Here is a 12,977-nt window from a genome sequence, read left to right as displayed (position 1 = left end):
GAATTTGGCCAAATTAATCGCAGAGCCAAATTTGATGTGATTCATGTTTTGTTCCGCCATTGGTGACCGTGCTGAGACAATGAATTAACTACACTTCAGAACCTGGTTTAAGCAAAGTCGACTGCTTGGATGCCCAGGATCTCGGCGGCACCAGCTCAGCGATCTGACCTCTAAACCTCCTGGCCACCTCCACGTTTTTGTCACTAACGCCTGACGAGGTGCACACCACGGAGAGAGCGGGCGCGTCTTCACGCTCACGACCCTCATTTATCTCCCTCGACGGTGCCGAGCAGGACACGGGCAGCTGGGCATGCTGCCGTAGCCGGCGCTTGGCCATTGCGTACGGCGCCACGCTCTACGCCGTCGCCTTCCTCTTGCCCTGGTTCCCGTGGCGGAGCGGGGGCTATGGGCCGGGCGATCCGCTGGCAGGAGTGCACCTGCTGGTGGCACTGTGTGCCTTCGACGGCGCGCTCACGTTCGTGCTGCTGGCGCAGTGCGCGCTCTTTGCCGAGATTTCCGGCCGGCACAGCGACCGCCTCACGCTGCTCAAGTACAGCCAGGTGCGACGCAGACAGATGCGCCAACACCTCCGATTAGCACGGTTGGCTTATGCGTGATGCGAAAGAAGGTCGGCGTATGTACATGCATACGGCAGATGCGCCGACGCAGGCAGACATTCGCACACAGGCCGACGGGAAGCTTCCCAGCAGGCAACGTTCCTATGGTAGGCTGACAGTGAATATATTTTTTTGTAAAATACATTGGAATATGTCTAAACATTTTGAAAGATTGTGATCCTCACATTTGCTTTTGTCGACAGAAATGGCAGTTTAATTTCCACAGCTGTCTTGTCCCTACGCCCGTCGCCATCTTATCCCACTTGCAGAGCATTATTAAAATGCAGCATCTACCATAAACCAGAGGCGTAGTACCACATTTTCAGTGGCACAGCACAAATCCCACGTTAAAACATTTTTACATTTTTTTTTTTATATTCAGGTCTTCGATGCAAAAAAGGTTAACGAAGCTTTCGGTCCTTTGGTACATTGAATTTAAGCGAGTATAAAAGTAACCGTGCTCTTCGATGGCCTTCCGTGTCTGGGCAGGTGGCCTCATTCCTGGGCTCGGGCTCGGTGCTGCTGTGTGGCCTCATCACGAACAACATGACCGTGTTTTCCACCATGCAGTGGTATTGCGTGTTGGCGGCCTGCATCGCGTGGCTCTGCATGCGCTACACGGGCATCCATGTGGTGTCTGCCACTGATAAGCTTTCCAGCCACGCCACCGCCAGCAACCCAGAACCCCAAGACACTCCACTTCTTAAAGGTGCCGTGCCTAGCTTCTGCTGGGTCTTGTATGCAAACGAGCCGAGTTGGGGTTTTGAGCCTGGTGTTTTCTAGAGCTGTTTATCTAGAACATTTGGCTAAACCAAATATTAACCAGGGAATTAGACCCGTGAGCCTTTTATTGAAGAGAGCTTTGAACCCTTCGTGTGTGTATATCGACAAAGCGCTGGCTAAACATGGCCTATTGTATAGCAACGGTGCTCCCTCGTATTTCATGAGCCCAGGGGTGGGAGTATTCCCTTCTACAAACAGCAGACGAGGATTAAAATCTTAATTTGCTCTCATCGTCAGCCATGACGAAAGCCTCCCCTAGCCACCACCACATCTCACGATCAGCACCCAGTACCTGCCCATTAAGCGAAGGATATCCAATCGGCAACACGTTCGCAGGGCGCGGAACTCTCTGCGTCTATGAACTGCAGCTCTGTCCATTCACGCAAAGCATCTGCACTGCATCCCCTGCTGCGTGCAGACGGCAAAGCCCTGCCCCAGGCGTCGGCCGTCTCGCTGTCGCTGCAGATCATGCGGCAGCGAGACTTCCTTCTGTTCGTCGCCATGAACTTCCTGCAAGTCCTGCACGTCACCTTCTCCAGCAGCTTCACGCTCATATTTGCCGAGCAGCTGCTGCCCGCCGCTACGATGCCCACGCGAGCACAGAGCGTGCTCTACGGAGCGGGCTTCATGTGTCCGCAGGTGAGGGAGGGGGGCCCGTTGAGATGCCCTGTGTATGTGTGTTGGTGAATGGACTAATATCCTTGTTGTGATAACTTTTTTATTTGCTTGTGCTTTTTGTTTTTGTGCCATTTGCTGCTGTGTATTTACACGTGAAACCCCACTTGGTTGAGCTATAATTTGTGGCCAGGTCGCTTCGAACAAATAGGTTAATACCTTTAAATTTCGATTTCAAGCTTTCGTGGCTGCAGGGATTCTTATTCTTGGTTTTTTCGGTAAAGTCACATAGTAGGGAAATAATAAAATAATGAAAATTAAAGAATACAATTCTCACGATGTTTCGATTGCAACACAAGCAATCATCAGGTGTGAAAACCACAGCAAGAATTTTTTTTTAAACGCCACTTTTTTCAAATTTTCTTGCTGTGGTTTTCAAATGATTGCTTGTGTTGCAATCGAAACGTCGTGAGAATTTTATTGTTAAATTTATTTTATTGTATTATTTCCCTTTTATGTGACTTTACCGAAAGAACCAAGAATAGGTTAATACCTCATTAGTATTTGCCTGCTATGATGGGCATGGGTCAGTTCAATTGATTTGTTTACCTTTGTTATACTTTGCATGACTATCGTGGTTTTGTATTGTTTGTTGTAACGTTCTAACCCGCCCCTACGAGACATCTGTGAAAACGAGCCTTGTAGCTCATTAGATTTCTCCAGGAACAATAAATATTCTAATTCTAGATTTGAAGTTTTCGTGACTGCAAGGATCCATACTCTTTGGTTCTTTCGGTAAAGTGACGTAGATGAAAAAGAAAAATAATAATAAAAGTAATAAAATGAAAATAACTCAATCAAATCACGACTTTTCAGAGACAACACAAGCTTCCGTCATCAGGTGGCTGTTCCACCTTTTTTTTTCATCTACGTGACTTTACCAAAAGAACCAAAGATAAATATTCTAATTATTAATTGGTAGTAGGCTTTGCTTGGTACTGGCTGTAAATGAGATTTGGTCCTTATATATAATGAATGTACAGCATTGTGGAATCTTATTAGCATCAATGACGCTATATAAAATGAAAGTATTATTATTATTAGGGCTGAGTTGTGGTTTTTTTTATTTGTGTACATGTGGGTCTCATCCGCCTATTCATTCTCATCTCCACGGGGCATTCATCCAATCCCTCTTCATCCACCTATACGCTGACTCATGCGTGGACGCACTCACTCCATTCACCCAATTTCAAACGCTCAAACATTGCGACCACCAAACTGGGAGCACTCAAACGTGTGCAGACACCAACTGTGACCCTCCGATTCGCTCGCCCCGAGTACTTGCTCTCCACCGCCCGTGTCTGTGCCCACAGATCCTGGTGCTGTGCAGCCAAGGCTTGCTGCAGCGCGTCGGATACTACCGCTTGCTGCTTCTCGCCTTCGTCCTTCAGCTGTGTCTCGCCACGATCACCTTCGTGGCTGGCTCGTCCTGCTACGTGTCGCTCACCGCCTTCCTGCTGCTCGACATGTGAGCATAAACTGGGAAGCAAATGTTTTTATTGTACCAGGTAAGGCCCACGAAGCTCTGTGTAGCTCTTTTTCAGAAGCGACCTCGCCACAAATTATAGCTTCACCGAAGTGGCTTATCGCGTGGAAATGTAGCGCGGCGAAATAATCTAAACTCGTGTTTCTAAATGTGGAAGGAAAAACCGGCGTTTGCACGTTCTCCACAGGGAGTTTGCACGTTCTCCACAGGGAGAACGTGCAAACTCCAAACATACACGAGACTCAATTATCCGTGCTGATGACGGGGAGGATGGCTGCGGATAATTCAAAATCACGGATTATCTAAAAATAAAAATTTTCCGCTAATCTCTATACCAAAAACCACTAATATGTTGTATAAATGATGTTTAAGTTAAGAAAACGTAGTTTGTTAACGAATACTGACGATCAACCGATCGATGCGCGTGCTCAGTGATAACACTTTCCTGCTCCCGCGCAGAAGACTGAGTGGACCGCAGCAGAGCCACACCGATCAACATCAATCAAACTCCACCCACTGTTGTAAAGCGTTGCAACTTCTGTACTGTAGAGGCGATCACGTGGATTTTGGATTAACTGGAGCACATATTTGTTCGGTTTAAGCACGTGACTTGTAATAGACATTTCCAAGAGATTATTAATTTGGGCTTCAGGGAAAATCCACGAGTCATTAATTTACGTCAAAATCTCAGGTGCGCAGTTAATCCACAAATCGGATAAACCGCACAGGGATAATCGAGAGTCTAGTGTGTACAGGCGTTAGGGTCAGGATCGAGCCCGCGACCTGCATACCAGGTGAGGAATAGTAGTAGGTTTTTACCCTTTTAAACTGGTACAAAACTGACGCCTTTATTCAAGGCATCATGTTTGCAATAACCACAACACAAGTAGTCAATAAAGCAAACAAAAAGAAGCAACTCTGATAATGATAATAATATGTACTGTCCTTGAAGTTGATTGGTCCACACCCGAGACGGCTTTCTTTAGAGCCTAGTCCCCATTGGTGTTGGACCAGATGACACCAGAAGGCGTACAACTCAAACACAGTGCAATATCAGAGTATTGAGAGCTCGGGGTAAGCATTTACACTATGAGATCTCTTTTACCAGTGGCAAAATATAGTAGTGAGGGAGTTAACATCTCAACCATCGCGGTTCCCTAGCATGCCACTGCTGGGCTTAGTGGTGAATGCATCCCGTGATGCGTGACCTCTCCATGCTATGCCGCATTCTTGTACAGGGAAATTGAGTTTTCAGGTCCGTACGGCGTACAGCCGTTTCAATGCAAGCAAGCAAAACAACTTTTTTGTCTATTTGTGTTTCTCCCTTGCGATGGGATTTTGTAGGATGAACGTTGAGATGTATAGGTCGGAATTGGTCTGTAATAAGATGGGCACTGATAAGGGTTTGACAGGTATCCCATGCTGCCAGTCAAACGTGCGGGTCACGGTTTGGCAGGCGTGGGTCTTCCTTGGCGAGAGGAGCCCAGGTGAAATCCCATCCGTGCCCCGTAGGGTTCTGTCAGCCATGATCAAACTGCGCCATCTCCTGGGCAAATAGAAGAAACAGTGACGTGTCTACTGTCGGCTTGTAATGGGAGGTTTATCTAAGGGGCCGTCCATAAATGACGTCACGCACCTAGGGGGGGGGGGTCAGACATTTGTGACGATGGGGGGGGGTTAAGAAATGTGACGTCACATCAAAATGCGCAACTTTAAATAAATATAGACAACACGTTCTACTTAATTAAATAGACTTTTTAATAAATGTTTTCTCCTACAACATCAGAGTGCAGCGCCACATTAAATACGTACTACAATGACAATAGTTTAAAGCGATTTGAAGCATTTCTTTTTGTGGGGGGGGGCAGAGCTTTGTGACGTCATATTTGAGGGGGGGTCTGACTTTTTGTGACGAGGGGGGGGGTCAAAAATCGTCCAAAAATCGCGTGACGTCATTTATGGACGGCCCCTAATTTCTTTAAACAAACGCCAATCACCTTGCCGGTGTGTTTTCTGCGTTGTGCCACGTGTTGTTTGGCACGTGGCACAACGCAGCTGGTAGCTTCATCAGTTCCAGGAACTGATGAAGCACACAGGTCGCTATACCACCAACAGCAAGAGTGAAATTGTAATTCTGCGTTGAATCTTGATTTTCAGTTGCAAGCTGTATTTTGTTGCTTTAAATTAATGTACGTGACAGCTACTTCATCCCTTCCCAACCCTGAACGGTGTTAATTGTGCTGTGTACTACTAACTACTACTATTATTATTTTACCAGGTTAGGCCCACTGAGCTATATAGATATTTTTCAGAAGCAATGATAGCTCGACGAAGTGGCTTATCCCGTGGAAATTTATAGCCTCCAAATACTTGAAACACATGTTTATGTGGAGAGGAACACCGGAGGACCTGGAGAAAAACCCACGTGGCCACGGGGAGAACATGCGCACTCTAAAGATATACAGGCGTCAGGGTCGGGATCGAACCCACGACCTCGTGTAAACTAGGCAAGGCAGTTAACATCTCGCCACCGTGGCGCTCCGTGTGTTTCATTGCAGGGTCCTGCCCCAGGCTGTGTTCAGCCTCTTCAACCTCCCTTTGTCTGATATCATCGACGCGGACGCCCGGACCCACCGACGCAGGTGCGTGGACTCAGCGAGGGCGCAACAGGGGCGACAGGGTGGCGGCCCAGTGGTAACGCTCATCGTGCCTCGCAGCAAGAAGGGCCTGGGTTCAATTCCCAACTCTCGAGTACCTTTCTGCGTGGAGTTTGTAGTTTCACCCCACTGTTCTGCATGGATTTCCTCCGGGATATCCCAATTTCCTCCCACGTACAATCGAACGAGTTTTGACCAATATCCCAATTCTGATAAAAAAAATTCCTGCAATTTAGTCATTTGGGATTACACGTAGCAACATTGCCCCCGACTAACAAAGCTTGGCGGAACTCTCCTGAAACAAGCAACATAATAATAAACAACTTTGTGCCCATTTTTCATGAGCCGTGTAAAACAATATAATTTTATTCATGTTAGCATCGACTCACCGTGTTGTTTTAGTTTAGATTCTTTTCCGCTTCATATTTGTAAAGCTAATGATGTTTATAAATATTCAGCTCAAGTTGTATTTTCCAAATTGCGCTCAAGGACGTTTTTGCGTGTGGTTCACCAACTGCCTCTAGTTCGAGAGGGGCCTTTGTGTGTGTGTGTGCACAAAGGCGGTCGGGCGTGGTGCTGGCCACCCACCCCTTCGCATGCCATGCTGCCCTTCGCGAACAGCACTTGCCCCAACAGTCTCTAAAGGCTATACTGGGGGTTCTTTGTCTTTGTATGCATGTGCAGCTCTCCACTCTCATCTATGGTGTTTGGGCTCAACGCACTGTTCACCAAGCCAGCACAGTCGCTAGCGCCCATGCTGGTGGTCAGGATCCTGAACCAGCACGGCTACCAGACCCTGGGAGACATGGCTGGCACAACAGACACCAGGTGGGTTACGGTCACGTGTAAGTAGAGCTGGGACAACGATTCGTCGATTTTTTTTTGTTGTCGAATAATGGACAAAAATTTGTGGTCGACCGACGTTTTGAGCGGTTTAATTTTCGGGGGTCCCTTTAAAAGTTCGAGGCTGTCTACATCCTGCTTCGCAAAGTCGGGAAATCTCCTGCGCAAGCCACGCTACCGATGACATCGCCAAGGCCTGCCCATCGCTGCCCACCCATCTCTTTCTGTCCAGCGGTAAAAATTGGAAGAGGGGGTGACACTTCTGCCCCCTCCCCAAACTATTGTCATGGTGTCCATACAGGCGAGTAATCAGAATAAGTAATAATTTGCTTAAGTAATCGTATTTGCGCGTCTCTCTTAATATGCTCGAGGCACTCGTGTGCATGCAGGTTCACGTCTTGATTGTCAGCAGCATAAGAGAGTATTGAGCGAGATTTGAAGTTTTCGTGACTGCAAGGATTCATACTCTTTGGTTTTTTCGGTAAAGTCATGTAGGTAAAAAATTTAAATAAATTAAATCACGACGTTTCGGGCACAACACAAGCGTCCTTCTTCAGGTGGGGACAACTTAGCGAAAGCACACCGCTTAAGTGTCGTGATTTAATTTATTTTAATTTTTTACCTACGTGACTTTACCGAAAAAAACAAAAAAGTATTGAGCGAGTTTCGGCCAATGAAGTGTCTCGCTTTAATTGCTCATCCTCTAAGGTTCGATAATAAAACGGCATTCACCAGTGCACGTGAACAATGCCACCTCGTGTGATATTTATAAAGTTGTGAATTTACTCAAGTGGTCAGGCGGGAAGGACATCCTAATTAATCGCCTTTGATTGACAGAGATACGACTGCAAGTGTTCACATTGTGGTTGAAATCCTGTCTGCCGGAATGCAGATTTAGGCCTTCTATTAAAATCCTATCAAACTCAAGCCAATAGGAGGTCACTCCTTCTCTACCACTGTCCCCTGTATTCTGGGAGGATAGCATCGAGATAAATTTTTTTTGAAAGTGTATGTAGTCGCCTGGTGTTAAAGCATAGCACCGACCCTAGCATTGAACGCTCAACTGAGTTTGTCATTGACTGGTACCTTTGCCATTGCGTGTTCAGTGCCGTAGCATGGCAAGGGCGGGGTGGGCGTACAAGGTGGACGAGCAGGGCGGCCGCCCCCAGGTGCCTCTCCCAAGAGGGGTGCCACAGGAATGGGTCACTGAATTGTTGGAACACAAAGTAAACAGTGGCGGCTGGTCGCTACGCTTTTTTTTCCAAGGGTGGAGTCGGTGCCGCAGCAGCAGAAGGAGAGGGTTGGGGGGGGGCAGTGTGAGGATATCACCTTGCCCCAGGCACCAGAGTGTACAGCTACAGCTCTTGTCAATGTTGAGACGATCGGTCCAAGATTTGTAATGTGCCATGTTCAGCAAAAAATCTGAGACAAAAGCGTAGATGGCACACAGAAAAAGAAAAAAAAATGCTTATTCGGGCCACGGAATGTGATGCTGAGAGCAACAAACTGTAGTACTGATCTTTGTGCCAAGTCTAACACTGACCTGGGTTCACATTGTGTGCTTGTGTCTGTGTGGCCGTGTGCGGCGTGTGTCTGTGTGTTCCTGCTCGACTCCGCATCCCCCCAGCTCGCAGGCTGGGCTGCACCAAGCCATGTTCAGCCTGCTGTGCATTGTCCCGGCCACCATCTCCCTGCTGCAACTGTGCATATGGGCACCATTCTCAATCCGCAGCAGCCACAATGCCATCCCACGGCACGCCGACCTGTAGACAGAACCCAGACCAGCTGTGAAAAAGAGGTATCTATTTTTATTTCATGGCATGTGTCGTCTTGGTGTAATGGTGCACACGCTGGACTTGCAATCCAGAGGTCACCACTTCCATCTTCTGGCACGGCGGTTAAAACAATGGTAGCATAAATGGGTACACCGCAGTCGATTTGGCAGGTCGTTTGTGGTGGGGTAATCTTCGTGCTTCCACCTCTCTTCCGAGATGCCCAGCCAGCTTGGAAGAGAACGCCCAAATACCTTGGGAGAGGGACTCTTTAAAGATCCCTCAAGTGGAGGCCCTTCCGCCAACAGTGGTGTGAGCAAGCAGTTGCAGGGCTGCGCCTTTAGCTTGTTTAGTATTCATCACACCTTGGCACTTAACCAGTGGAGGTTAAATTGTACATGCGTACACACACACACATCTGTTGTTTTTAAACCCTGTTTTACCATCAGGGGTTGACTTTAGACCAGTGGTTATTAACCTTGACTGCAGCCCTTTTGGTTCTCAGAAAGGACATCTCGCACCCCAGGATAAGAACCACCCATTTCGACTATCGTCGCCTTTCTTAGGGGTCAGTAAAACTCGTTTTGCATGGTGAGGCGGCTGTACCATTTAGTGCATAGCCAAAGTTGTGTTAGAGGCGTGCAATGGAATTGAAACCGCCAGATCAGGAGCAACAGTGGAGATTAGATTCAGTGCCTAAACAAGTTAGGAAGAATCACTTGGATTATGTAATGTTTTCCAACACGTGCTTGTCTTTGGAAGTATTTCATTAGTACGAAAGCCAACGGGCAGTTGCATAATTGTAAATAATCATTTTTGCTCTTATTTGGGTCTCCCAATTTTTTGGCCGACCGTTCACCGGTCTGGCTGGTTTTCTGTATGGCAAGTCCCAAATAGCAACGCAACTTTTTTTTATGGGATCGTCTTTACGAGAGTTATCATTCGGCCCCCCCCCCACCTCATGAGAGACATACTGACGGACAAAGCTGATGCATAAATACTTTTGATCTCAATTCGAAAGCGTTGATAAGTGTCAATATTTTTTTCACCGTTTTTGTATTTGTGCTCCCAACAGGTCATGGCGACCCTCGCAGCTCCTCGGCATGGCAAAGGAGGGCGAGGAAGTGAGTGGGGGGAGTGGGGGGAGTGGGTGAGGGCCGTGAGGAGTGCATGACACGAGCGAGATACAGGGGATGAGATTGAAATCTCCGCCACTTAACTTCTGAAGCCGTGCGTGCAAGCCTCGTCAAAGTTTTTTCTTTTTTGAGCTTTGAAGTTTCAAATGTCACAGTTGGCACTTGCCCATATCCAGGGCCAATATGGGGAAAAGGTCGGCCGTGTGAATAGGTCTGCTTCAACCAAAAAGAGGGTATGTTTTAAAATAAGTTCACCTTAAATTTTGATTTAAAGCTTTCGTGACTGCAGGGATTCATCTTCTTGGTTCTTCCCTTCTACGTGACTTTACCGAAAGAACCAAGAAGAAGTTCACCTTAATTTAATTTTAAGTCTGGTTTGTGAGGTCAGGCTGCTTGCTGAGCATTTATTCGCTCAAGCGTCTTAAACGGGGCATCTCCAGGAGTTGAATTCAACTGCTCAAGATTGCAACGCATGGCACAAAAAAAAAATGCGAGTGAGCGAAAACCCCAAGTGGGTTAACAAGCGGATTACAAAATCTCACGCTTTAAATTCACCGCGATTATTCTTCCACGCCCCCCCTCAGCATTTTAAGGACTTAATTTCCGAGAATATTCCGATACCGTCTCTTTTTCGTACGGTCATTTACAGCAGCTGCAAATTAATGACCAATCTGCGAACGAAGCGGTTGTCCTGAGTCAATGGCGAATCAATTGTTTGTACACGGTCATTCGTGCCGAACGGTAGCACACGTTTAATGCTTAAGTGTATCATGTCATGGGACCTTTTTTTGGCAGTATCAAAGTATGAAAAATAATAGGTTTTACCTTTTCAGGCAATAAAACAGGCGTTCAGATGGTCAAACAAATGATACCTTTTATAAGGAATTAAGTGTGCATTAGACACACGTAACGTGTGAACATGCAAACGTGCTCTGATACCTTGTCTTTGAAACTGATTGGTCTACACCAGACAGCCTTCTTTATGGCCTCGTCTCACCTGTGTTAGACCAGAGAACGCCAAAAGGCGACCGGGACAAAGACAAGCTCGGGGAGAGTGGCGATTTCATGTGACCTTAAGCATGTCGGTCAAGTATGGACTTCTACATTGAGGTAGGAGCCTCGTTCTTCTCGTTGTTCGTGGAAGATGAGAATAGGCGCACGTCCTCGCATGCGCTTGTGCACGCGAGTGCATTTGAACAAAAAAATGACCCCCCCCCCCCCCACATTACAAAATGTCCATCTATTGCCTTGAATTTGGGACCAGCATGCGTTCATCGGTAACGTTCAAGCAATGTACAATAGGTTCAAGTAAAGTATACTAGATTCACATTCTCACATCAAAATGTTTCATCTTAAAATCTATAAAACGCCAATACAGGGACGACTCTACTTCCGAACAAGTTAGGTTCCAGAGGTCTGTAAATCGATTTGTACGTAAGTCCACAACTTTACTCCTGTCGATTCCAAACATGGTGTACGGCATGTACACTAAAAGTTGTATAATCTCCTGTAGATGGCACTGGTTCATGTTCTGCAGATGTCGGTGCCACCAGCACCATCTTTTACCCGGTGGTTGAGCTAACAACTCTCAGTCCAAACAGGCAACTGGACATACGGGCAGGTTTTTTTGTACGAGTTTTTTAAGTCGACTGTAAGTAGAGCAGAGGTCGCAACTGGGTACCGGATACCCGTACCCTACCCGATACCCGGCTACCCGTACCCGGCCGGGTATGGGTAGGGGTACCCGTTTGCGACCCTGGTGCGGCCGGGTACGGGTAGGCCGTGAGTCACTGGTAACCGTTTGTCACTCATTTCGGGTAGGGAACGGGTATCTATTTGCGACCCTGGTGCGGCCCGGTACGGGTAAGGAATCAAAACCCGTTTGCGACCTCTGAAGTAGAGGAGTCCCTGCAGTTCCTTCCATACGATGTAAACAAAGCATATTCACTCCTGCACCAACAGGTGTCTTGGCTAGACAAGCAACATTTGTACAGTAAAGGTCTCAACAAATGTTCTCTCTTACCGTAAAGGTATTCTTAAGGTACATCATTGCCAATAGACTCGGAAAACAAAACACTGATTACGTGCCATAAAAACACATTCCTGCGGAGGGAGCTGGTAGGAACGTTGGGTTGCTCGGTCAATGGCCTGGGTCAACGGTGGCTTGGCGTATTCCGCAAATATGGCCGACTGAGGGCGGGCACAAGCCGGCGTGAGTAGGTTAAACGTTGAGTTTTATAAGGGCACCACGGGGTGACCAGCCCCTCCCCACCCAGCCCAACCCCCACCCAGCCCCACCCCTCCCATTTTTGGATGCACGGTGGATGGACGGACACAATAATCCCGTGGGCTGGTGTAACCAGGTTCCTACCAGTATAATCAAAAATTATTGAACTTGCCTGCCAGGTTGCTGTTTTATTACTAGGGAATTCATATTGGTGTCTCATGTAGCCCAATGGTGGGATTTTACTTGTTTTAAGTGCCTTTACACTTACAGATGTGCTCATGTTTGTATATTTTTGGATGTTACATTTGAATATTACACTAATCATGTATATACAAACTGTGCAATTGCAGTAAATGGTACAAATTTTTTTTGATATGCACTTTGAAAAAATAAAATAAACATGGCTTAAGTCTTTTTTTTATGCGGCCTCTTTCTTAAAGGTCCTTGCGCCCTTAGGCATCCTTGCTTGAGATGGTTGACACATGGTAGTGCACATGCCCGGGCTCCGTAAACCAAGGCGACCACTGCAAAGGAGACACCTATCAAGGAGCTCGTCGATTGGCGGAAACTGCTGGTGTCAAGATCAGCTTCTTGTAGAGGTGGCGGGCGAACAATACTGGCTTTCCATGGGCAGGCATTCACGGCGACGGCGTGTTGCAGAGATAAGCAAGCCAATTTGTAAGCGAAACATGTTAAGATTATCCTTAAGCCATTCAACAGCATCGTTTATAAGTTGATTAGTTATGGTGCCATGGTTCAGGGGGTATCGATGACAAGTTGA

At 47.1% G+C, this 12,977-nt stretch overlaps 1 protein-coding gene across 4 annotated transcripts in view; it reads left to right on the top strand.

Annotated features, from left to right (window-relative positions):
• Window positions 1-12,605, top strand: part of LOC144726383 (transmembrane protein 180-like) — a 17,320-nt gene extending 4,715 nt beyond the window's left edge. For all 4 annotated transcript variants that reach the window (XM_078605049.1, XM_078605047.1, XM_078605045.1 and 1 more), the window contains exons 4-12: window positions 294-560; window positions 1,107-1,326; window positions 1,819-2,039; window positions 3,389-3,543; window positions 6,120-6,203; window positions 6,903-7,046; window positions 8,689-8,859; window positions 9,909-9,957; window positions 10,976-12,605. In XM_078605049.1, the coding sequence (XP_078461175.1) occupies window positions 294-560; window positions 1,107-1,326; window positions 1,819-2,039; window positions 3,389-3,543; window positions 6,120-6,203; window positions 6,903-7,046; window positions 8,689-8,830 (1,233 nt within the window). In that variant the 3' untranslated portion in view covers window positions 8,831-8,859; window positions 9,909-9,957; window positions 10,976-12,605. The remainder of the gene's footprint in view (window positions 1-293; window positions 561-1,106; window positions 1,327-1,818; window positions 2,040-3,388; window positions 3,544-6,119; window positions 6,204-6,902; window positions 7,047-8,688; window positions 8,860-9,908; window positions 9,958-10,975) is intronic.
• The last annotated feature ends 372 nt before the right edge of the window (window positions 12,606-12,977 follow it).

This window comes from Lampetra planeri, chromosome 23 (assembly GCF_965212315.1).
Source record: "Lampetra planeri chromosome 23, kcLamPlan1.2.h2, whole genome shotgun sequence".
Classification (NCBI taxonomy): Eukaryota; Metazoa; Chordata; class Hyperoartia; order Petromyzontiformes; family Petromyzontidae; genus Lampetra; species Lampetra planeri.
Note: the sequence above shows the minus strand (reverse complement) of the source record. Positions and strands in the feature narration are given on the sequence as shown.